The sequence below is a fragment of the Papio anubis genome, chromosome 1, assembly GCF_008728515.1.
Source record: "Papio anubis isolate 15944 chromosome 1, Panubis1.0, whole genome shotgun sequence".
Taxonomy (NCBI): Eukaryota; Metazoa; Chordata; class Mammalia; order Primates; family Cercopithecidae; genus Papio; species Papio anubis.
Window position 1 is genome coordinate 180,165,940 of NC_044976.1, and position 25,382 is coordinate 180,191,321.

General features: G+C 44.8%; 1 protein-coding gene across 12 annotated transcripts in view; it reads right to left on the reverse strand.

Annotated features, from left to right (window-relative positions):
• The window catches only part of CACNA1E (calcium voltage-gated channel subunit alpha1 E), a 498,649-nt gene that overhangs the window by 18,455 nt on the left and 454,812 nt on the right, over positions 1 to 25,382 (reverse strand). For 8 of the 12 annotated variants that reach the window (XM_017951640.3, XM_021929889.2, XM_021929885.2 and 5 more), the window contains 9 exons: positions 23,659 to 23,724; positions 18,996 to 19,087; positions 18,150 to 18,315; positions 13,406 to 13,533; positions 8,110 to 8,206; positions 5,864 to 5,969; positions 4,889 to 4,996; positions 4,239 to 4,339; positions 3,838 to 3,944 (listed from right to left, as the gene is read on the reverse strand). In XM_017951640.3, coding sequence (XP_017807129.1) covers positions 3,838 to 3,944; positions 4,239 to 4,339; positions 4,889 to 4,996; positions 5,864 to 5,969; positions 8,110 to 8,206; positions 13,406 to 13,533; positions 18,150 to 18,315; positions 18,996 to 19,087; positions 23,659 to 23,724 — 971 coding nt within the window. Of the gene's footprint in view, positions 1 to 3,837; positions 3,945 to 4,238; positions 4,340 to 4,888; positions 4,997 to 5,863; positions 5,970 to 8,109; positions 8,207 to 10,084; positions 10,182 to 13,405; positions 13,534 to 18,149; positions 18,316 to 18,995; positions 19,088 to 23,658; positions 23,725 to 25,382 lie in introns of those variants that run through there. The other 4 variants (XM_021929894.2, XM_021929883.2, XM_021929870.2 and 1 more) reach the window with 2 other exon arrangements.

The window sequence follows — 25,382 nt, forward strand, 5'->3', positions numbered from 1 at the left end:
GTATGGTAATAGCTACCATCTCACCTGCTCAAGAACGCAGAGTGAGCTTCCAGAGTATGGCAGGAAGGACGGGGTAAGTGGCTGGGTAGCAGCTCTCTTGGTGGCGGAGCTAGGAGGGAGAGATGGGATACCATTTCTTTTAAGTCTACTGCTAATGACTGCATCCAATGGAAAACTCAAGGCATGAGCAAGGATTGCCAGTTACTTAAAAACAATCCATAGGTATGAATTTTAGATTACAGAGGAAGATCAGAGTCTTCCTCTGTAGAAGAATGTGAAGAGCAGAGTCACCTAATCTGTCCGCTTGCTTCCAGTGACAGCTTTTGCTGAGTTTTCACGATATTTAAATGACCTGCCTAATGTCAGTCATCTTCCTCACGGTGGCATCTCCTGAGAACCACTGGGAATAAGATTGAGCACAGCCAGTAAAAGAATGAGTTCTCGGCTTTGCACTGTGGCTCACACCTGTACTCTCAGCACTCTGGAAGGCCAAACCAGGACGATAGCTTCAGCTCAGGAGTCCGAGACCAACCTGGGCAACAAAGCGAGACCTGTCTCTATAAAAAAAATTAGCCAGCAGTGATAACACATGCCTGGGGTGGTCTCAGCTGCACAGGAGGCAAAGGCAGGAGATTCACTTGAGCCCAGGAAGTTGAGGCTGCAGTGAGCCGATTGTGCCACTGTAGTCCAGCCTGGGCAACAGAGTGAGATCATGTCTCAGAAAGAAATGGGTTCCTTTTTGTCCTACAGAGAGTAAATAATTATAGAATCCTCAAGAGAGGGAAAGGACCCTTGGAATCACTTAACAGAGTTGAATAACCAGAAGCCAGAGTGATCTCCTACTTTGAAAACCTTGTCAAGCTGGGGCACAGAATCCAGAATTCTGAACACAGCCTCCCTCGCGATCTGGTCCCTACCTCACTAACCTCCTCTCGTACCACTTTCCCCTTTGCTCCCTGAATTCGAGACACGCCAGCCTCTTTTAGTTCATTGGATAGGCTAGGCTTGTTTCTGCCTCGAGATTTTAATAGAGGCAACTCCAAGGGTGCAGAACACTTCACTCCAACTCCCTACCGCCCTGTAAACTCTTTCCGTAATTAAATCACTGAAAATGCAACTTTTCTTCTTTCCAATGTCTCTCTGTTTAATGTCTGGTTTTCCATCATATTTGAGGGAGTGACCCTATCTGTTATGTCTACCACTGTACTCCTAGATCAACCTCTACTGAACAATGATGCATTGCTCTAGAAACACAGTTCTGAGGAACCAGCCTGCTGGTCCACCAGTGTCCCCATGTCAGGAAATACACCAACATGCACCTACCAAAGGCTTCACCCCGAATCCTCTGCTTCCTCCTTCCCCTTTAGTCCAAGTAGCAAATCAATCACCAAATCCTATCCAGTCTATCTACCAAATATCTCACATCTGACCATCTGTCTCCATCTTGCTAGTCCAAGCTACTCTCAGTGATAATTTACACAACTGTAATAACCTACGAAATGGTGTTCCTGCCTCTAGAATTGCTTCCCTCCAATCCCTTTAGTCTATACTGAATTTTAAAAAGCACACATCTGATCACATCATTGTGATGCATAAAACCCCATTATCCTAAGACAAAATCCAACTTCTTTGTCCTGCTTATAATGCCCCCAAAATACTAGCCCCTGTGTATCTCTCCAAATCCGTAACTTAACACATCCTCTGAGCTCTCCATGCTCCAACCATCATGACAGATTTTAGGTTCCTTAAACTTACCATACTTTTTCTTACCACTCTTGAAGAGCTTGTCTTCAAGTCTCACTCAAATGTTACTTCCTCAGGAAGGCCTCTCTAAACCCTCAAACTGGGTGAGCTGTTTCCATGACATCACAACAGCCCACCCTTCAGCATTGTTTGCCTGTATTGTTCTTGTAATTTCTTCTTCCAGATTTGTCTCCATGGGGACCTGTTCTCTGCCGTAGCCCCAGTGCCTAAGCCAGCTCTGGGGCCATATTGGCTCTTAAAAAATATTGGTAAAAATCAATGAGTAAATGGATCAATAAATATATGGGAGAAAAGCCAGAGTGATCCTATGGTGGGGGGTTAATTTGTATAGCAAAATGTAGATAAAACAGAGATTGCAATTTAGGGGGTGTGTCCCCCATTTCTAAGCCAAGGACTGGCAAAACAAAAAACAAACAAAAAACAGCATAAACCCTTCCAGTGGAGAGGTCCCACTGTTCCGATCGTACTTCCTTCCTCCCTCCCTCCCTCCTACACAAGCAGAAGATAAACACCGACTTGTTTTCTGTGGACAGGAGAATTCACACCCTGCACTTCATCACATCAAATTATATATATATATATATATACACACACACACACACATATATAGTATATATATCAAATTATATATATATAAACCAATGGCCTTGGTCATGACTCTTCGTCTTGTCTTCTCTTCCAAAGGTGTTGGACTTTGATATCTGAAAGCAGTGCTTTTCAAAAACAGATCTCCAGCACCACAGGCAGAAAGAAATGATCTGAGCAATTCCAAATGACTCCGACAGAGGTCTCATTCCCAAGTCCTGGGTATCACTCTCTTAGTAATTAAGATATGCGATTTGGGCCGGGCGCGGTGGCTCATGCCTGTAGTCCCAGCACTCTGGGAGGCCGAGGCGGGTGGATCATGAGGTCAGGAGATCGAGACCATCCTGGCGAACACTGTGAAACCCCGTCTCTACTAAAAATACAAAAAATTAGCCGGGCGTGGTGGTGGGTGCCTGTAGTCCCAGCTACTCGGGAGGCTGAGGCAGGAGAATGGCGTGAACCCAGGAGGCAGAGCTTGCAGTGAGCCGAGATGGTGCCACTGTACTCTGGCCTGGGCAACAGAGCAAGACTCCGTATATATATATGCGCGATTTGGTGATTCCTGGTTTTGTAAGAACTGGGACTTTGTTAAATCCAATCACAAAAGCTCATTTACATTGAGTAGAAAGACTTGTGTTCTTTGGGTGCACACTAAATGCTGATGACAGAAATACAATGTTATGAGATACATATGCTATAGTAGATTAATTGGGGCTAAGGCTTATCACTCAGAAGGATGGGAAAATTCCTTCATTTGTGTTTTATTTTCACTCCTATTATAGAAAAAGTAAGGTCCCTTTCTGAATAAGGTCCCTTTTGTTTATTAAAGAAAACATGGTGTAGGGAAAACACTCTGGGGTCAGAAATAAGGAACTTAAATTCCAGGTCCACATTCTACTAGCCATGACTTTAGGCAACGTAGTTAACCTCAGTTAGTCTCCAGTTTCTTCATGTGTAAAGTGGTGATATTAATATATACCTCCAGGGTATAGTAGGCTGCTAGAGTGGGAATCAAGTGAGATCCTGCAAATAGTGTCTCTAGAAGTGTCAACCTCAGGGAAAGCAGTTACTACTGGTTCTCTTACACTCAGCCAGCATGGCACCCGTGAGGGAGGCTCTATCTTCCAGCAGCACACTAGATCCACAGGGAAGCGATAGCCAAGAATTAGAGAGGAGATCAGTCTTCTTCGCAACAGAACTACAACTAAGACCCAAGTATATTAAAAGACAAGTGAAACTCCCTTCTTCTATTGTTCATTCACAGTGATCGCCGTCTCTGACGCTGACCACAGTGCTAAGTATGCTTAGTCTGCTTTTCTCTTACTCCTGCTGAAAATCATTTTAAGATATTCAACCTCAGAAAAACGATCACTCAAGCTCAGAGTATTCGTTCTTAGGCCCTTCTGAGCAGTGAGTTTTGGGGTCTGCACAACAGCATGGGTGACAGATTGCAAGCAGCCATGCCAGGGATGTTTTGGTGCTACTCACAGGCCTGAAACGGGGTCCTGCTGGAGGTAAGGCAGGGCTTTGGCATTAGCGATGATCTCCTGAGGCAGAGATGAGGGCTCCATGCGTTGGAACATGGGGGCATTTTTCTGGGTAAAAAGAGGGAAGGAGAAGAAAAGAATTCCAATGACTACGGAGTTTGCTATGGGGAAAATACAATTTACATGGATAATACAGGCACATAATTTATCCCTTGTTTGACCATTTTAACCTTTGATCCACTGGGTTTCTAATTCCACGTCACTACAAAGTTCTTGGGCCCTGCACCCATTACTGCTGCTTCTAAGTCCTTGCAGGGCACTATGCCCCAGGGATGCACAGGCCTATCCCCTCCTGCAACTCCTCGTGGCCCACCCACTTAGCATGCTGGCATTGACCTTCACCTGTTCCTCCAGCTGCTGCCTCTGCTTCTTCACCTTACTCTGCTTATAGTAGTCCATGATCATCATTGCTGCATAGATTTTGCCCACAGTCAGGTCAGAGGCTAAAAACACAAATGTGGCACGATGGTGACGAGGGAGAAGATGATGGGATAGAGTGAGGAGCCTCTAAGCTTTGTTACCCACTCTCTGGAACAGGTCTGCGCTGTCAGTCACCCATTCATCCAGCATATATTGAGGGTCCCCATGGTCCCAGGATCTGAGGATGCAGAGTGCATAGGTCCCCTGATCTGTCCTCAGGGGGCTTGCATGCCCACCTAGTGATGGTGATGATACTGAGGATAAGCAGTACATGAGTAAGCATCACGCCTACCATTCTAAATCTCTATAGCTAAGTGACAACATCCTTTCTCCCATGAGGGTTTGCTGAGGAGTATTATGTGGAAGGAAGGAGCTATACACCCAGGAAGTCTCATCCATAACCACAGTGCCCTATCTTAAAGAACATGTTTTCAATTAATAAGCACAAAAGGGACTTAAGGATAAAAGGGCAAACTTCCCTTATCTCTTTGATCACTCTGGGTTCCCCCAAAAGACGTAGCCTTCATTTGCTGGGCCCACAGTGACAAGGATACCCAGGAGAAGACCCAAACCTTTGGGCATGGGCACAAGCAGATCCAGCATCTTCTGGGATAGGTGAGGCCAGATGGCTAGGGTCTCCTTTTGTAGCTCTGAGTCTAGCTGCTGCCTGTCTGCACCACCTAGAATAAGATAAATTACTAATAAATAGAATAGACCCGGAAATAACCAGGACTGAGGGAGAAGGTGGAGGTAGGAGCTGAATCAGCGGGGCACCTCATATTTTAAGAAGAAATCTTGGCACTTAGTGACAGTGGATCTTGCAATACCAGGTCTTTCTGCTGAAGAAGCAGAACACATTTTGGCTCCCGTTTTCAGTGACTCAGGGATATCCTGCCAAGAGATCCGAGACCCTCAGACTAAGAGCAACTTCCTCATTCATTCTAAAAGCCTCCCGGGTGCTCAGTGTATCAGAGGAGAGAATAAAAATAGCCGCAAATACGTTCCTCTGCCTTCTTATCCATACCGCAATCCTTCCAGCAACCCTAACTCCATAGTCTGAGTGATCTGATTTTAAAAAGGATTTAGACTGCACAAGAGCAGAAAGGCTAAAGGTCCACCTGGAGGTAGTAATAAACCTGTTCTCTCCTAAACCGATGATTAGAAATCAAGAGGAATAAAACACTACCGTGGCCTCTATGACAGCACCTTCTGCCACAGACGCCTCTCAAGACTTCAGAAAAATAAACCATATATGGAAAAAAAAGGACAAAATTAACCTTTGGTCAATAAATATTTCTAGAATACCTATTGTGAGCCAGACACTGAAGATCATTACTTTTAAAGCTGAAAGAAGCACTGGAGATGATCAAACCATTCATTGTACCAGAAGAAAATGGTAAATATTAGTTGAGTCAGATACTTGATGTTCAGATGACTGCATTGTTGTATCCTTAGCTGGATAGATGACAGTTCAAATATCTCCATCCTGTGCCACCTGCATGAGTTGTTCCAGAATTCGTCCTTCCCACCCCCCTGCCTAAGCTTACCTTTGGCAATTTTAATGTCCAGAGCTGTCCGGATCAAAGCCATAAGTGTGGAGGTGAAGTGGACCGTCATGTCCTCAGCTACTGGCATGTTCATCAGGACCAACCTCTGTGTGAAAGAGAAAAAAGAAACAGCAGGCAAAAAAAAAAAAATTGAAAGACACCTTAGTGAGAAAGGAAGAAAAGGGCAGAGGTCAAATGCACAGACAAAAAAGAAGGGCAAGGATCCCCATCCCCTGCCCCAGTCCTTCTCTCCCTGCTTCTCATTGAAGGCTTATTTGCTGCTTTTTTTTTTTTTTTTTTTTTTGAGTTTGTTTTTTCTCCACTGAGGGAATGATGCCAAATTCCAAAGGGAAGGAGCTTCCCTAATCATTCTGTAGGGCTCCCCCGATGGAGTCCTAAGAATGTCTTTGATAGGGATGGGAAGTGATTTCTAAAAGAAGTGTCTCAAGGAAAGGAGCCAGCTCAGGGAGGTGGCTCCATTCCCTGTTCAGGGCTGCTCCATATTTCCACTTGTCCCATGAATAAAACTCACATGGAAATACAGTGAGAAATGAGATTTTGCTTTGCTTATCTAACTTGAAAGATGCATCCTGGTGCCCCCTTTTTGAGTCTTTAATAGATGAAATTTGCCAGCACATGATTGAACATGCATAAGTCCAACTTGTCTAAAGGATGAGGTGGAGCAGGGTGAACGAGGGGGAGAGTGCAAACAGGCTCTGGGGTAGGAGGATGGGGAGAGCGGAGAAGACAGAATGAGAGAAGGGTGGCCCAGGCAGGAGCAGAGTGGGCAGGCCTTGTTCCCCTCACCCAAAGAAAGGGATCACACTGAAATGGCCAAATCCACTTTCCAGAGAGTATCTTGCTTTTGGAGTTTTTTTACTTTTCCTCCAATCCCCGCTCCCCTTCTCCCACCAAGCTTCATCCCAGAAGTACAAATTCAAGGCCACATTCTACCACCTGGTACTTTTGGATGTGGCCATCGTGAGCAAAAAGGATGCCAGCCCCTAAGCTGTGCACGAGGAGCCATGTACTTGGGGGAATGAGGGTCCCTAATGGCCATGTTCCAGTGAGATGCTCTCTGGGGCCATACAACTTGAGGTAGCAGCAGGAGAATGTCCTCTGGCAGAACCACCAGCCTGGCAGAGAGGGAAGTACCTCTTCCCAAAGAAGGATCTCTAACGTTCCATTGCAGCATCCTGCCTAAAGCTGATGCCACATGGTGTCTTAGAGTGGAAAGCCAGTTTCTTGTTTGGATTTGAGTTCCATCTCTCTCCCACTTCTTTAAACATCTAGAGGAGTGGAAACATTACTATGATGTGTTCCTAGGTAAATGAAAGAGCTCCAGAGTTCTGGGTCAGTCTAAATAGCAAAGGGGAACCGACAGTAACTATTACTAATGGGTGGCAAAACGACTCATGTCCGAAAGCTATGAGCACCCCAAGGGCAAATGACTCCCAGTGTGCAATAATCTCTAAGCAGCAAGCCATGGGGGAATCCACCCACAACTCCGGGGCCAGGCCCCATAACTATGTTATGCCAGTAAGTCAGATTTAATGCTGAATACAACTTGTGCCCATGATTCCCCTTCATTTTGAGTATTTCCAAGAGAATTGGGTAGCTGGGTTAGTGGGATAGAGCTGCATTCCTCAGTCTATCACAGGATGGAAGACAGGTTCCTCTTTTCTTCTTAGACCTAGAAGGAACCTATGCCATTCTTCCTATGTCATGGGTGAAAACATTTGTTATGAGTTTTCCTCTCTCCTAAAACTTTCTTGTTTAAAGTAATTTTCTCCTAACAATTCCATGTATAAAGGAATTTCTGCGTGATTTCCTTAATTTATCTGATTGAAGATATTTCTTTGCATATGAGCACTGATAGCTGTTTTGCTGTAGGCTTCCTTCTTGCCCATATATGCCATCCCATAGGCCACCACTCTGCCTCCTCTAAAAGGAAACACATCACTTAACACTGCTTGTCAGGTAACTCACTCACAAGAAGCCACACAGTTGTAGAAACACAAAATACCACATAAAAAAACATGTTGAACAGTATTAAAAACCATTCCTTGTATTATCTCATGACTTCGTCCTGGGAACCTTCCTGACTCTTCAGTCTCATCGTGCCTTTCCTCTTAGTTCCCTCCTCCGCCTCCCCAGCCTGGCTTCCTCCCCATGTTCTGGCCTCCCCACAGCTAGATCCCATTTCCTGTTGGTCTCTAGCCCAGAACAAAGAAGGGGTGGTCTACCTTATATGCCACTTTGGAGGGACATCTCTTGCCGAGGCCTAGCGGAGGTGACATGAGAGTCAGCATTTCATACATCTCAGTGTAATGGATGCGGCCACTGCTCATGGAGGGTGGTGAGTTGGGATGGGGAGGGTTAGCGGGGCAGGGAGGTGGCAGGGAAAGGAGAAGGAAGTGGGGTGAAGGATGCAGACAGGTAGGAGAGGAGAACAGGCATTCCCAGAGAGCAAAAACGAACAAAATACAGAAAACAGGAGAAGAAAAACAAAACAAAATGGACAAACGGGAAAAGAATAGGAAACCTGTTAATCAAGGCAAATCGTAGACATGACTCCATCCTGGTGCGGTTTATATCATGCCCCACACAGACCCAGGAACACTGGTGGCAACCTTCGGTCCCTATGACTCTCCATGGGAACAGTCACGGGGACTCATTTTCTCCTCGATTAGCATTCCCCTGACTTCCCTGTTCACTTCATCCCTCCTCAATACAGCACAGCTTATTTTCAATTCCCAGGGCTGTGTGTGAGCGGTATAAACCGGATAGACGGTGCTCCAGCCATGGGTTGGAGTTTCTGACCCCGGCTGGGGCGCTGGCCTGAAAGTCAGGCTATTCTCCACTGAACCCACAGGCAGAACGTCGTGTATCCCCCCTCTGTGGTGTGTGTGCAGCAGGAGGCGGCGTCTTGCACTGAAGGTGGTGGGCTGTGCTTGCTGCTCAAAGAGTTGGCCCCGTTGCTTCCACCTGGCTCTGTGGACAAGACTGCTCTTTATTCCCCAGCATGTGCCAGGTCGATGGCATGCTGGGGACAGAAGAAACAAAAACAGAAGGAGGAAGAGCATCTTGCATGCCATGCTACCCTCCCCAGCTCTCCCACATGCGGCTGCGGGTTTCACCAGGGTAGAGTTTAAAGAGTCTCAGCAGAGGCAGCTGTCCAGCCTCCTGAGTACAGAATCACTGTGTCACCATCCCAGGCCAGCTGTATCCCATTGTCCAGGCTGGCATCCTTCCTGAGCCTAGGTCATCTTCCAGCTGCCTGGGCAGTGCTATGCCCCAGGGAGCCCATGCTTCTCTCCACTTGCACCAGGAGAGGGTTCCTTACCTAGCAGGCTTGGCCTTACATAGGGGCTTAGTAGAGCCATTGGGATATAGAGAGTTCTCCGGGTATGGCAGAGTTGAGCAGGGAGGTTCTACTCACCCCTGAACAATATCCTTGGTCTGACAAAGAAGTGACTTGGAAATTATGACAGCCCTTTCAGATCCCTCACAGCAACCCATGGCAGGAACCTAAGGCATGGACTCTGCTCAGGAGTGCTTCATTCACTGTGATCTTCTCAGACTCTCTGAGCTATTACTACCTTCTTCCACACAGCACCAAATCCATGCCTCTTTTACCTACTCTCACCTCTTGCCCTAATTCTTTGTTTCTCACCCCTTCTGTCCTATAGCTTTCATAGTCATTCTGACCAGACCATCCAGGAGCTGGGAGGGGGGATCACTGGGATCATACTCCATACGTTACATATGGGATGATGACGCTATTTTGCTAAAATGAGGCTTCTCTGTCTCCAGTGAAAATAAGCCAGAATTATTTTGCTGGGTTAAAAACATTTCTGCATTCTATGGAGAAAGGAGAGGTCGCTCTGATTATACAGACTAAGGTGGACCTGTGTGTGTGTGTGTGTGGTGTGTATACATGTACATACACACACATACATGAGTGTGTGCATGTGAAGAAGAGAGTGATCACATTGGTCTTTATATGAAGTTCTTAACTCTTCTGCCTTTTCCCCAAAGTATGCCCTTCTGCTTATATAACAGTTGCTGGTTCTGGAAGGGTTTGGACCTCTTTAAACTCAAAGGAAAGCAACATGAAGGTTCCCTCATGTGGCACAGTGGTGGTGGAGCAGAGGACAGAGAGGAGGGGTTAGATGTTGCATCCCACGGCAGGTCATGGCTGGGGACTGGGAGGCAAACCTTGCAAGCCACCCTGTAGGGGCAGTTCTCTCCCAGGCCCAGAGGAGGCGAGATCACCCGCACTAATTTGTACATATCCTTATACGGGATCCTGCCGCTGTAAAGGAAGCACAGGTGGGTTAATAGGACACTCAGAGAAGGGTGGGAAATAAATGACAGCTTAGCCATGAAGAGGATGGCTGAAAGAGGTCAGAGCAGCTTCTTTCCTTGGGCCTGGCAAAGCCAGACCAGGAGAGACTGAAAATAGTAAGCACCAGAGAACCATTACCTTGCCAAACTGTACTGCTGCAATTTTCTAAGGAAATCAGTGCCCATTCAATGCCAAAGGGAACTGCCTAATGATCAAGAGCACCCCATGATACCTATCTGGCCCACACCTGGCCAGATGCAGACACAGCCCTGGCTCTAGCTAGGCTTCTAGGAACAAAGCCTGCCAATTCACAAATGACTCAGACTGCTGTCCAGAGCAGATGCCAGGCTGCCTTGAAGTGGACTGCGAACTGTTTGCTTTTCACAGACACTGATTACAGTCAGTTACTCAGACCCGCTTGTCAGGGGCAGTGGAAAGTCAGCGGCTTTCTGCAGTCTGGAAAAGACAAATTTCCCATTAGGCTAATTAGCGAGGAGCACAGCTGGCATGAGGGAAATCACAAAGGGCTTTGCTTCTCTTTGTGACAGATTTTTCTGCGTTCAGCTTGGGCAAGTCTTCTCTACTCGGTAGGAGCCTGCTGAGGTCTGTGTTCAGAGAGCAGCCAGGGAGGAAGCCATGAACACTCTCCCCCCCAGCCCTCTTCCTGCCACTCAGCCAACAGGAGCTTGGCTGGAGTCAGCCAGAATTCTAGCTATCTTACCAACCTTTTCCCCAGGAGCCCACTAGAGAGTACTAGCTTCTTATGGAAGGGATAGAATTAACGATTGATTAATTTTCAGTGGCTACAGCATCTTCTCTGTCAGGGTCCAGAAAAAGAAGCAACACCCAGGAATTTGCAGGTCTGTATACACCCTGGTACAGACCAGGGTTTCCGCTGGAAATTATCAACACAGCCATCTCCACCTCTGTGCATTCAGTCCTTGCTGGCAGCCATATGGAGACTACTGCTTCAGCCCAGCTTTACTCTTTCTAGGCTTTTTGAAATTTGAGGGTTGATTCCTCCTCCTCTTCCGGATAGCAGCTCATCAGTACCTCCAAGTCTCCCAACTCTTGAGGTAACTTAGCCAGTTGTCCTTTCATTTTGCCTTAGTGAGATCGGGAAGTAGATGAGTTGGAAGTGGCTATAGACTGACATTTTTTGCAACTGGTATCAGTCCTCCTTTTGAAGACATTGGCTCACGTTACTTTTGTTAGTCTTCCTCACCCACCTTATAAAGAAAGCCAACCAAACTCTAACTAGAATGAGTTACACTGTGAATTTCAAAGCACACAGAAGAAATTCTTTGTCTTTCTGCTCTTTCCCAGTCCACATGTCTGAGTCTCATGTTTCATCCTCATGGAATCATTTCTTCCCAGCAACTAGAATGAGTAGGGAGAAGCATGCTTTATACACATGGCATTTGGATCCCAAGATAAGTGAAACCACAAGAAGCTGGGGTTTCTGGAAGCCAAGGATACCTGAGTGAGCCCAGATGAACAAGGGACTTTTTTCTCACAGTTGGTTTCTCCTCTCGGGTGAGTGAAGAGGTCCCTTCTTAGGCTCCCAATCCCATAGATATCCATGGTTACAGAGGCCGATTTTCTAGACATTCCAAGTAGCATTCCCATGTGGTTATTGTTGATTATAATAACAGTTACACACATGATTTAATATCATCCTCACAACCACTCTGCAAGTTATGTAGGTATCACGATCGCCATTTTACAGATAAAGAAGCCCAGAGTGGTTATGTGACTGGTCCAAGGCCATGGAGCTGAAGACACGCAGGCCTGGCTGCCTTCTCCTCTAACACACTGCCCATCGCTTTCTAAGATCTATTTACTAGAAAGTAAGACCAGAAAGAAAAAGCTGTTGCTCAGCCATTGTAATAGGAATGGATTTAGATAACTCTGTACCCTAAGTCATTAATAATTAATGAAGGAAAGAATTCTGATTCACCCTTCCAGTCGCTAAAACAGTGACCCAAGTTCAACAGCCTCACCAGAGGATAGATTTTTGGGAAAAGTCTCTGATCATGAAGAGGGTTCCAGGTGGAAGCAACTTGGTCCATGCCTGTGAAGGATAACATTTCTTGTAGTATTTTTCAGAGGGGGACCAGAATGGATAGAAGATTGGTGAGTTAAGACCCGAAAGCTAAAATGACCTGGAACAGGACAGTTCCTTTGGAGTGAGCATTCACAGAACTCTCACCTTGTCCTCAGCCATGAGGGCCAAAAAAAGGGCAGTATTTTCTGCCTTTATACTCTAAAGCAGGGATTAGCAAACGTTTTTGGCAGTAAATTTTTTGACAGTAAACTATAGGTTGATGCAAAAATGGCTTGCAATTACTTTTGTTCCAACCTAATATTTCTATAGTAAATACTTTCAAATTTGAGGACCATACCATCTCTGTCACAATCACTCATCTCTTCCTTGTAGTATGTAAGCAGCCAGAGACAATACATAAATGAATGGTTGAGCTGTCTTCCAATAAAACTTTATTTGCAAAAACAGACAATGGGCTGAATTTTGCCCATGGGATGTAGTTTGCCAATCCCTGCTCTAGAGCCTAGAAGGCATGCTATCACTTCAGAACTACTCAACAGCAAGAGAGACAGTAAAGAGGTTATCTTCACCAATTCCTACCATTTAATTTAGTTCCATGTAATAAAAATCCACAAATGTTTAAGGGAACAGTTGGAAGAACAACTTATTTGGTTTTTTTAAAAAGAATAATTTCAGAGTTATATCCAACTGTATCTGCTGAGAGGAGTGAGAAAGAGAAAATGCTCATAGGCACTGATCATGGTGGCCAGATGTCCAGCTGGCCAAAAACCCTTGTCAAACCCCCTGGTAACTCAAAGGAGTCCACTAAACCATTGGCAGAAAAAGATTATGGGAAACTTCTCTTGGGATTGAACCCAAATAATCTGAGGTGAGGCCTGGGTGGTAAGACCAGCCCAGGAAAGGAAAACGCTGTCACAGAAGGAAAGAGAGGGGAAAGGAGGATTCAGAAGTCTTTGGTGACTGGCTTGATACCAGAGCCTCTTCCATGGGCCACAATCAAGAGGAATCTCCTTTCCTTCTGCAACAGGCAGGCATTTGGGTGGCTCCAATTCTGACCTCTTCCCTGGGAACTCCAGAGACCTTTGCTCTGGGCCCTGCTGGGATGGCTGAGGGGCCTACGCACCATGCTGCTCGGTCATATTCTGCCCAGACGCGGACAAACTCATCCAAGTGGTGAGGCCCCAGGATGGAGGAGTCCCGAGTCAGGTACTCAAAGTTGTCCATGATGACGGCCACGAACAGGTTGAGCATCTGAAGGGCAAGGGGAAGAACAGGGGTTAGGGGAAACCTAAAGCAGAGCTCAGGAAGCAGGAAAACAGGCTTCAGGGCAAAGAAAAGAATTCAAAAGTTTGTAGTGCTGAAGTTCCTAGCTCAAGCACCACTGATCTTGCTGAATGTAACATGTTTTCATTATTTGTACCACACTTTCATTGTGTGAGCATTCTTACTTTACATTTCTATGCCACTTCATATTTGTAGAGTACCCCACAGTCACTTTTATTATCTGTTCCATTTATTTGTTACTGTGGCAGGAGAGGGAACACCAGCAGCCATCACATTCTTGAGGGCTAGAGGAAGTCAAGGCCAGATGGCAACCTTTCCTCCCTAGCCTCCCCCTTCATTCTTGATCCATAAAAGCAGCCCAAAGAACAACTAGTAGGATGTTTTAGAGCTGATGGCATGGTCTACTGTTGTGATGACTTTAAGCTGTTCTTGGCTCTTAAGCAGTTTGTATGTCCCTACTCTTCCACGTATTTGTTTAGCCAGCCTTTACTGTGCACCTACTATGTTCCAAACAGAGATTCAGGTGCCAGAGATATGAGATAACAAAGTTCTTGTCCAGAGGTATATTCCCATGCCTAGCACAGGGCTTACAGCACAGCAGGGCTTCACTAGATGTGGTTACTTGAATGCTCTTCAAGACTTATTTGGTATTGAGTAGAGACTGTGATGTAATGAAAACATACAAATGTGACAAATTTTAAGAGCCATGAAAGAAGCATATGCAGGTTCCGGTGGGGACAAAAAGGAGTGTGAAGGCAACTTCTCCTGGCTGAAGAAAAAATGTATAAAAGAGTTGATGCTTGAGTACCGTTCACCAGATAGACATGGGCATGGAGGAGGGTGTTTTAGCAAAGGAGCCAGCACAGAGGTGTGCAGGGACAGGGAATAGCCAGGCATCTGCAAGGAGGGCAGAGCAGCTGGATCCAAGTGCCGGATCACAGAAGCATCTCATACACTGAGCTAAAGAGTGTAGACCAGGATCAGTGAACTGGTCAGATGGCAAATATTTTAGGCTCTGCAGGCTGTGCGGTCTCTGCTGTAGCTATTCAGTTTTTCTGTTGTAGCACCAGATAGATCATCTGTATACAAATGAACATGGCTGTGTTCTGGTAAAGCTTTGTTTATGGACACTGAAATTTGAATTCCATGTAATTCTATGTCATGAAACATCATTCATCTTTTGTTTTCTTTCCTCAACCATTTAAGAATGTAGAAGCCATTATTTCACTGGCCACACAAAAACAGGTGGTAAACCTGATTTGTCCCAAGGGCTGTAGTTTGCCAACCACTGATCTAGACTGTTCTGTAAGCAACAGGATCTACTAAAGGGGTTTAGAGAGGAGAGAGATAAAGGGACATTTGCATTCAGAAAGAACTCTTGGTAGCAGCATGTAGGGTGAGTGGGAAACCAAGGAAAGATGTTGCAGTACTCCTGAATCTACCAGGGGCAGGACGACAGCAAGGACCAGAGCAGAGTTAACAAAGGTGGAATCCACTGATGGTCAACAGCAGTTTCCTTGTTTCCTGGCTGCCCTGCTCACCCATTCACTGTATTTCTGGCCCAGGTTCTTGGCTGTTCCCAGTTAGTGAGATTCAATGAGATACCCTCCGGTGACCCAGGCCTCAACTAGTCATTAAATCCCATTTCCCTGGGCACTGTGGTTGGTGATCCCATCAAAACCAATAAAATGGTATTGAACCTTCAGGGCAAAATAATTCTTCCTGTTGCTCTTAAATGTGTGAAAATGTGAGGTCTAGAGCTGCCACTACAGCCATCTTGGGATGTTGATATTTGTACTCACAAGGTTGGAGCAAGGTGGAGGCAAGATCTGTAAACGGAGAGAAACTGGACCTGGTGATATCATCTGAGCCCCATATTAAGCCTGCTCTGCCCCAGGACTCCTCATTTACAGGAGCCTGTAAAATCCCACTTTACTGAATCTGGATTTAGCTGGGCTTTCTGTCTCTTGTAAGTGAAAGGGTCCTGCCTGATAGATAACAACTGGTAGGAGAACTGGAGTCTCTGTTGTGGACCCCCAGGTCAAGGTGGCCAGGTGCACAGAGGTGCCAGATATGCACACAGGGTGTACAGGATAAGGAGACAGTGTGGAGGAAGGACATGGTTAGAGTCTCTCTACAATACACAGACTGCTGGTCACACCTAACAGCCAGACTCGACTCTTCCTTTCTCCTGCTGCCTAGAGTAGAGTAGAGATGGATGGCTGGAGGTCTAGGTGTCTCCTCTTCCTTGAGGATGAGGGACACACCACAGAGGTGATGGAGCAGAAAGCAGGAGTAGGTCTGGGGCCCCAACACCCCTGTGGAGCACCATAACCAGACTGCCTGCCTTCCTCCAGACTTCACTGATATGGAAGGGAAATCAGCATCCCTCCTGGTTAAGCTGCTGTTATCTGGAGATTTCTGTCTCATGCAGGTGAACCTAATCCCAACACAGGCCTGTCTTTCTGCCTCTAAGGTTGGAGCCACAGTGAATTTGTTCAACCACTGCCTGGGTTATAAAGGATTTTCCATGTATCCAGACATTTCTTTTGTACCCTTTTCAGGGTACCTAGTATTAATGTCAACAAAAACTATTAGCATTGTTACTGCTTTTCATTTGTACAGTCATTAAGAGTGTAACGTGTGCAGTCACACCTATTACTTGTTTTTACGCTTGCTCCAACTCTTTTAGAGGCAGGTTTAATTACCATCACCCCTCAAGGACAGAATTGCTTTGGATTCACATTTGTATTCTTAGCTTCCAGCATAAGGCCTGGGGCACATCGTGGGGGCATCAGTAAATCTCTGTAGAGTGGCTGGTTTGAGTTGAGAAGCTGTGTGACTTGTCCAAGGTCACAAAGGCAGTCTCATATAGATCTGAAAGCAGATCATCTCATACCGAATATAGCCTCATTAAAAATAACAGTAATGTAAATTATGCAGCACCCTCTGTCTCAAAATTCCAAAAGTACCTTTATGGTCTCTAATTAATTTCCAGTTTTATCTTTGGTTTCTTTCAAATATTTATTATGAAACACTTAAACCATGTGAGATAAAAGTAAGACGTCCACATGTGCTTCTATCTGCTCCATTTCACTCTAGCAGTGAGCACCAATTCCTGGAAGCTGAGAGCCAGTTTGACCCCTTGACTACTGGTGACTGAGGGATGGGCCTTGCTGAGAGTGAACCTCACAATGGCCACTCAATAAAAATGTACTGAAGATGTAAATAAACGGAAAACTCCCATCAATAGCATTCTTCTAAATTTCAGAGTTTTTTTTTCTTTATACATTATACTTCTATATTTGTAAATAAGATACTGTTGTGTATTCTTTTCTTTTTATTGAAAAACCTTTCACATACATAAGAAGGAAGTATATTAAAACACATGGATCAGTTCATTGTGTATAAAACGCTATTATTAAGTCATTTTTTTCTCCCATTTTATAGATGCTATAAAAGGGCTATTAAAGGGCCAAGGCTAGCAGAGGAACAAAGCCAAGACTACTGCGTGGGCTGCCCACATCTCCCATTAGCTCACTCCCTGCCACACTGACCTACAGGCAACACTTAATGGTCTTTCTGTAGCCCACCCCCTCACTGGAGACCTGGACATGTGGGAAGTTTCAGTCCCCTTGGGATCACTTGCAAGGTAGCAATCCCTGGACATAAGACAATTAATTCACTTTTTGATGCATGGTCGTGAAATTGACCACTTTTCAGTGGTGTCACTGTTTTAGTTTTAGGTTTTTGTATAGCCAGTGGCATTAGCAGTGAAGTTGAGCTGAGGAATTTCAGAGTGACCAGAAACACTAAACTGACCCCTTTATTATTCTATTTATCACTGCTTGTCTGATACGCAGGGTAGAAGTTTCTGGAAGTGGGTGTGCTGAGTCATGCTTTCTCCAAGAGAGACTTAAGAGGCACCTAGGGTTTCTCACCACTTTATAGGTGGGTGTGCTCCACATATACTACTCAATATTTACTAACACCCAAAGCAATCAAGCAATCATATTCTTTATCATCTATCAGCTGGTCAACTACCAAATGGAATAACATTACAAGTCAAGAGAGAACCACATTTATTCCATTATCATCATTCTACTCTTATCAATGCTATAGCCTTGCATTTTCAGGTACCTTTTCTCAAGCAGTTCAAACATCTCCCAAAGAGAATATATCCATAGACCTACTTATAAGATAAAATACCTGAGATATGACAAAGGATTTACTCTGAGTGTTCATAGATTTGATATGAAGCTCAGTGCACTGAAATATGCTCACCTTCCCTTTTCACAAAAATATTTCCCTAGAAGCAACAAAGACTTTTCTTAATCATTGAAAATCACCCATCCAGGAGTCTGACAGGCACGCTAATCTCCAAGAGTTCTCCAGAGGACGATCTAGCTCTTAACCTGGGCCTGGGTGTGAGTGTGTGCATGGTGGGGGTGTGGAGAGAGGGGGATAGGAGGGGAGGGAAGTACAAACATACACTGAAGTAAACATCTCCTGTCTGTGTATCAGAGGGTTGGGGGTAGGATGGGATGGGCCATATCGCAAGGCAAGAGCACAATGTTGCTCACCAAGAAGGAGCAGAAGAAGATGAAGGAGACAAAGTACACGTAGGCCAGATCGGTGCCGCAGCGCTCGTTCTCGTTCTGCCCTGAGGGTGCGGTGGTGTCAGGCTCACAGCCCTTCTCCCCGAGGCATGACAGCATAATCTCCTGCCAGGCCTCACCTGTGGCACTCCTGAGCCCAAGAGACATTTTGGTTAGCAGGAACAGGTCTGCAGATCCTATTACATCCTTGTTCCTCTTTCCCAATTCCCCCATCCTTGCTCTTGCCTGGGCCCAACAGGCTCCCTTTTTACCCAGTTCTCCCCTTCTAGTGGTTTCCATGCAGAGATAAAGAGTCCCATTGAGGTCTGTTTTGGGTTCTGCTACCACATCCACTGCCTTTCCATCTTTTGTGGGGTCTCTGCTACTAGTTGTGGGATTCTCTAAGACCCCACATACACCTGGCTATCCAAGGTTTTGGCCCTTAAGTGGAATTTGGTCTGCAAACACCGTCCTGATATTCCCCCCTCCCAAACCCTTGCAGGCCATGTTGAAGTTAAAATTTGCAAATTAACTGCTGAGCCAAAGACATTGATGAAATTTTCTCCCACCCAAGTATTTAGCAGACCCAACTCTGCTTAGCTTCCAAGATCAGACAAGATCAGGCACATTCATGGTGGTATGGCTGTAGACAAGACGAAACTTTCTAATGTTATGGGGCAGTTTGGCAAAGACATTGCCCATTCCCCCTTCTACTGACAGGAGCAAAGGAAGTAGAATAAAGATACAATGGGAAGTGGGACGAAGAGGTAGACTGATTCTCTCTCCCCCCATCAGGAGAACTCCAGCTACAACAGTTATGCATCCAGGTACCTGAAGAGTAGCATTAGGGACCCAAAGAAACTCCGGAAGTTGTTGTGCCGGTTGATGTGACTCTCCTCATCTAATTTTATGTTTCCAAATACCTTGAGGAGAGAAACAACAGAAAAACAATGAGCATTACCAAGCTGTGTGATGTGTCCAGCACATGGGGATTGGCAAAGCCACGTACATGGCTCTTCCTGAAGACCTGCCCCTGAAGCAGACAACTCAGACCCAGAGAGCTGCGGGACACTGTGCTCTTGGGCTGATAAGTGAGAATAATTATCCTCCACTGCTCTAGTGTAGCAAAGGGGACCCGTGCAGCAAGGTCCCAGCGTAACGTAGAATGCAGGCTCTTTCGAAGTCATTCTGCCTGTACATAGTTCCTCCCACACTTAATCTGGTCTTTTATTTCCATGGTACCTGTCACCATGGTACTCAAGCAGTCTGTCAAAGACATTATCTCACAGTAGGAGTGCATGGAAGGAGTTACCCCTCTCTTCCTGCCTCAGGTAGTCATGATGGGAGCATTTGAATTTGCAAGAAGACATCATTTATGGCTTGGGGAGATGCTACCCTGGAATTTACAAGCAGATCAGATAAGAGAGTGGCATCTCTATCTTCCTTAGATATGTTTCTATCCATTGAGTCACATCTTAGAAGGTCTGTTTGTCATTAATGTAGAATCCATGAGAATGAACACACATATATCCATGTGCATATAACTACGTATGTCCATATGTATCATCCAACAGACCCAAATTCCATCCAAAAGGAAACATTTATGCAGGATCTAAAATGAAGTCCAGGCCAATAGGATGGGGAAAGTCAGGCCACCTGGACACTTTGAAAATGAAAACAAAAAATGGCTTTGGGCAGATTCTGAGTGACAGAGTGAGATTTGCTGATCTGCTGCTGGCTACTGAGCTTAGAATGTGATCACTGTGAACACTCAGAGATCTTTATCCACAGAGACTGAGTAGTGATGAACTCCCAGACACAGGGCTGCCTGGAGCCAAGGTCAACCCCTCCACTCTTCAGATGAAAAGGAGGCTTTCACACATGTACTCTTCTTCCCCAATCACATTTCGGGTATCAGAATCTATTCTCACAAGTCAATGTTGGGACAATCGAGGACTTACTGGGTTACTTTTCCAGTCATCTGAGACAATTTTCAGCCTGCATTGAACATGCTTCTGTTTATCCAATGTGTACTAAATGGAACACATTTTCCCCCTCACAGTTTTTAGAATGTGCAATTGAGGAACAATCTCTGCCCCCAGCTATTTTGCTCAAGTAACTCCCACTGACACCTGCTCTGGGAATTTGTTCTCAATGCTGTTTTTCAAAACCCAAATACTACTTATCTCTCAGGGAGAATGGAGGTGGCAAGTGAGGCAGCAGCAGAGAAGAATGGAAAGAGGAGAAGCGAGAGGGCCCCAAGGAGACAAATAGTAGCATGTAAAAAATCCCACCCAAGCAATCAAATCTAATTAACTCTGGATACCCCCAGGAGGGCACTGACATTTATCCTTGCCCTGTTCACATTTCCTGCCCTCTTCTTTCTTTTCACCCTTTTGGTTCGGAATTCACGATTTATCCTTGATTCATCAGACATACAACTTACAGTGTCTTTTTTTCCCTATGACACTCCTGGAAGTATCATGAGTTGAATTCATTATTATTTTCTCAAACACCTCTATCCAATCACAAACTAACTGGAGGGCACACTGTGATTTTGCACAAAGTATGTGTGTAATAGTCCAGTAAACCAAAGCTATTTTGAATCTAAGATAATTTAAGTCAAGCTGGGCATGGTGGCTCACACCTGTAATCCCAGCAATTTGAGGGGCTGAGGTGAGAGGACTGCTTGAGCCCAGGAGTTCAAGACAAGCCTGGGCAACACAGTGAGACCTCGTCTTTACAAAAACACACACACAAAAACAAAACAAACAAAACAAAACAAAATTTAAGTCAAAAACATGTATTTATTGTGAAGGTGGTCTTAAATTTTTTTGTACTTTTTTTTTTTTTTCACTTTTCACTTAGTCCTTGTCACTAACTTAAACCTCCATCAATAGGGTATGGAAAAGAAAGAAGGGATGCTGAGGCCCCATAGAAAAATCTCACGAGAGTATAGATTTAAATTAATTTCACTTGGGATTACAGAACTTTAGAACTAGAAGATACTTGTGAAGGTCTTTAACCAACGCCTCCACTGTACTGGTGAGGGAGTTAAGGTGAAGAGAGATACTATGACTTTAACAAGTTCACACAGTTGGTCGGTGAAGGAGCTAAGGCTGACAATCCCACTTCCTAACACCATGTAGCCACAGGGCTCTTTCTCATTCCCAGCCAGTTACTCCTCCTTTCTAACTTCTGATTCTTCTGCAAAGGTCCCTTTTTCCAAGGTGCTTTTGAAAGTTTGGAATAATAATGGTTTTTCTCAGATATACCTTGTTTCTATTAATATTTTTACAAAAGCCTGTCCCTGCCCTTGTGTTTATTTGTATAGATCCCCCAGGTTTTTTGTGACTATATTAGAAACAGTCTCTCTAGCAACAAGCTCAGGTATCTGCTTTGTGCTTGGTGCTGTATTTCTGTCACAGACCAGGATGCGGATGGCCAGCTCAAAGCAAGTCATAGCAGAAATGTCATTCATGTCTCTGTGGAATGGACATAGTGCTCTTATCTTTTGGAAAGAAATCTGAGGGGAATAAGATGTTAGACTGCACAGTTATTGTGAAGACTACCGTTTCATAACTGAACAACTTCTACCTCCAACTAGAGGGTAAAAATAAATACTTGTGATCTTACAACTCACCTCTTTCACTTACTGTCTGAGAACTTAAGCGTGTTATAAGTTACTTAACTACACTAAACATTAGTGGAGACAATGAAACCTACCTATAAACGTTTTCATGTTACTCAAAAACATTAGTCATATGTCTTGCCTGGGGATGCTCGCTCTGTCTTCCTTTCACTCCCTCCCTTTCTCCCCCTTCACTCTCTTTCTCTCTATGCATACATTTAGTACAGTGTCTTGTACACCAAGGAATTTAAATAATGGTAAATAGCATTATCGCCATTATCAGAATCAACAGTATTCATACCAGATCAGTACTGGAGATGGTATTATTCTAGTTTATTTTGTTTGAAGATGAAAAGGGGTAAGAACTATTTTGAGCATAGGCAAAAAGAACTTAATGATAACCAGACAAGAAGAATTATAAATGTTTGAGGTGATGGATAACGCAATTACCCTGATTTGATCATTACACATTATATACAAGCATCAAAATATCACACGTACCCCAAAAATATCTACAATTATATATCAAAAAAATAAATTTTGAAAAAATAATTTAAATCAAGCTTTCATTTGGCTCTTCAAGAATATTTTAATTCCAGAGTGAAATATACTGGAGTTAGACAGGACTTCATGGGCGTTACCAAGCCAATCTGAAACTTCAGCAGGAATTCTATTTCCAACACTGCCAACATGATCATTAAATTCCTACTGAAATATCCTCAGTGAAGGAGAACTCACGACTTCTCAACCAAGTCTCACACATTTTGACACTTGACATTCTATTGTATTTTTAGAGAACAAATTTCTCCAGTAATAGAGTTAAAGAATGAAACCAAGAAGTACAGGCAAGAGAGAAGAGCGAAAGGAAGAGACATTTCAGAAAGGCTCTGGAAAAGGCTGCAGACGCAGCAAGGCTGGGACACTCCAGCAGCAGCTCCAGGTGGCAACACAGTTGGGAAGGCAGCCGGCAGGCCCAAGGCAGCCAGACTGCCTGACTGCAGGAGGCTGTCACATAGCTGAAGTTCTTTGCTGGGATCTAGTCACAATATCTCCAGTTAGTCTTCTGGAGACAAGCAGAAAGCCTGTGTCTCCAACCAGATAGGTTCATGGATGTGCTGCTGGTTATTTACAGTAGGAGTTCACCCACCATGAACAACCATCATCTTTGAAAGGTCCTTTGGCTTCTTCTGCTTAGCAGGCCTCTGGCTACCTGCATAAACACCTGGGGTGGGAAAACAAGGGAACTGTCCAGCAAGTTGCATGGCCTTATTAGCTGTAATGTGGCCCTTGAGTCTCCCTAGGAATGAGCGGGCTGCCAGGAACTCCATGAGTTGTTCACAGTGATGTGTCTTAGGGAGCCAGTCAAGACTGTGTGAGTATAAGACTCTACAAGACAGCCATGACTATATGTGGTGATTTGGTGTCACCATATACAGGAAGAACTAACATCTGACCTTCTTTTAGGCCAAGTCAAAATACCAGATATCCTGAGAAATAGATTGACATGAGCTCCGACTTCTTAGTCTCCTGGGGGATCTTTCTGGCTAAGAACAAAAGTGTCATCTTTGCTTTAGTTCCATTGCTGTCACCACAGAAGCCTAGCTGCTTATGAATTAGCACCATGATCTGACAACCTGAGATGAAGCCCTTGTACCAGACTACTCTGAATACTTAGGCAAGCTAAATGGGGGAGCCGCTGCACATGTGAAATTCCCAAGGTAATATTGTGACAAGACCTCACGGGAGCACCCTTAGGCAAGAAGGGGTTCAAAGCATCTTCAGGTCTTGCATGCTTAGGCTGCTAAGCCAGAGATTATCTGGGTAACAGCTGTCCCCCACCAGGCCCTTGTTTTACCAGCTCACCTGCATCCCAATGATGGCATAAATGAAGAAAAGCATGGCAATTAAAAGGCAGACGTAAGGGAGGGCCTGGAAGGAAAGCAGAGATAAGACATTAATCAAAGAAAGGCAGCACCCAGGCTTAACAACCTGCAGTCACTGGCAGTACAGGATCTTGCCTGGAGGCTAATGCAAACAGAGACTGGGACTCTCTATTCCCTGAGGTTGTTCTGTTTTGAGGTGCAATATTTTCTCAGGCATCCTTGTCCTCTGACAAATAGGTAAACAGTTGGCCAAAGGGAGGCTTAAAATTTACTTCTATCAGGAAGATTTACTTACCCATAAGTATAGCCCATATCTAGAAGGAAAGCTGGGAAAACTTCTTGGACTTGGGGTTCATCCCACTTGCTATGCAGAAAATTAATAACCTAGCAATTGTGATGTAAATTAAATACGAAGCACCTAGCTTTGGCTTCCAAATCCCTGTATTACCCCCTCCCACTCCCATACCCAAAGTGGCACCCATAGTGAAGACTCTGGAATCAAAGTGAAATGACTGGGGACTCACTTGTTTTTAAGTTCCCAGAAGGCTCTTTCATTTTCTGATGAAATGTCATTTCCCAGTGTTTAAGCCTCCTGACGTTTTATTATGTTTCATGCAAAAGCCTGGTAAGTTAGCCATCAAAAAACTCTGCCATGAAGCCATGTAGCACAAAATTCCATACTGTGCATGCTTACTGCCACTTTGGGATAACATTCCAGGTTTAGAGGTGAGGGTCAAGGCAAGGAGATGTGAGGCAGGGAACTGGCCTTGGTGCTGGAGGAGGATGCAGACATAGGACAGTTTGGATTTGGGGCCAGAGTGGGACACTCTAATTCTGTGTTGATCTCAGTGCTGCCAGAGAAGTCCCTCTTCTTTACCATCCACTAAGCTCCCTGGCAGACAGTGCTATGAGGAGTCTCCACCCTGTGTTGATTGTGCACACCATGAATCCCAGGAGATCAATTGAGGCTTTCAGACTACATGAACAGGACAGAGCTTTTCAACAGCACTAACAAAATGAAGAGCCCTATGAGACTATTTACAACTTGAATAGAGGCTAAAATTAAAATGCGACTGAAAGCGGGTGGGAGAATTCCCTCTCCGAGGAAGTGTTGATTCCTAGGCTCTGTGATGGGGGTTGGCTGCACTTTGACGGGCAATGTGGACCTCCTCTACAGAAAGCCAGAAGGAAGGAGACAGGGTTTCTTGTGCCTGCAGTGCTGCTGCCTTTCATCTTCACCTTCTACCCTTATTCTACGGTCTCCACTCTAGTCCCTAGTTTATCTCTCCCTACTCCCAACTTAGGGAGTAAAGCAAAGATTAATTCCGTTTTCCTTTCTTGTCATGTTTATACATTCTAACACAAAATAAGGAAAAAGGGGTAAGAACTGTAGAATAGGGGTCAGATGTAGAAAACTGGATGCTGTTTAGGGGAGGGTGGGGGAGGTATAGGCAATGTCGATGCTGTTTATATCGTGTGGCTCTCTGCTTTCTATTTGCAGAGGCAGCCTTTGCTAATCTGAGTTTTAAAAATCAAACTTCTATACTGTGTCCCAGAACTGTTCTGAAAAGGAAACATCTATCTATAACACGGTGTCACCTGGAGGCAAATTCACCTGTCTTCTCTGTTCTCTGTAGTATTTGCTGGAATAAGCCAACCATTTGGCCATCAAGAAAATTTTGACAATATTATCTTTGCTCTCAA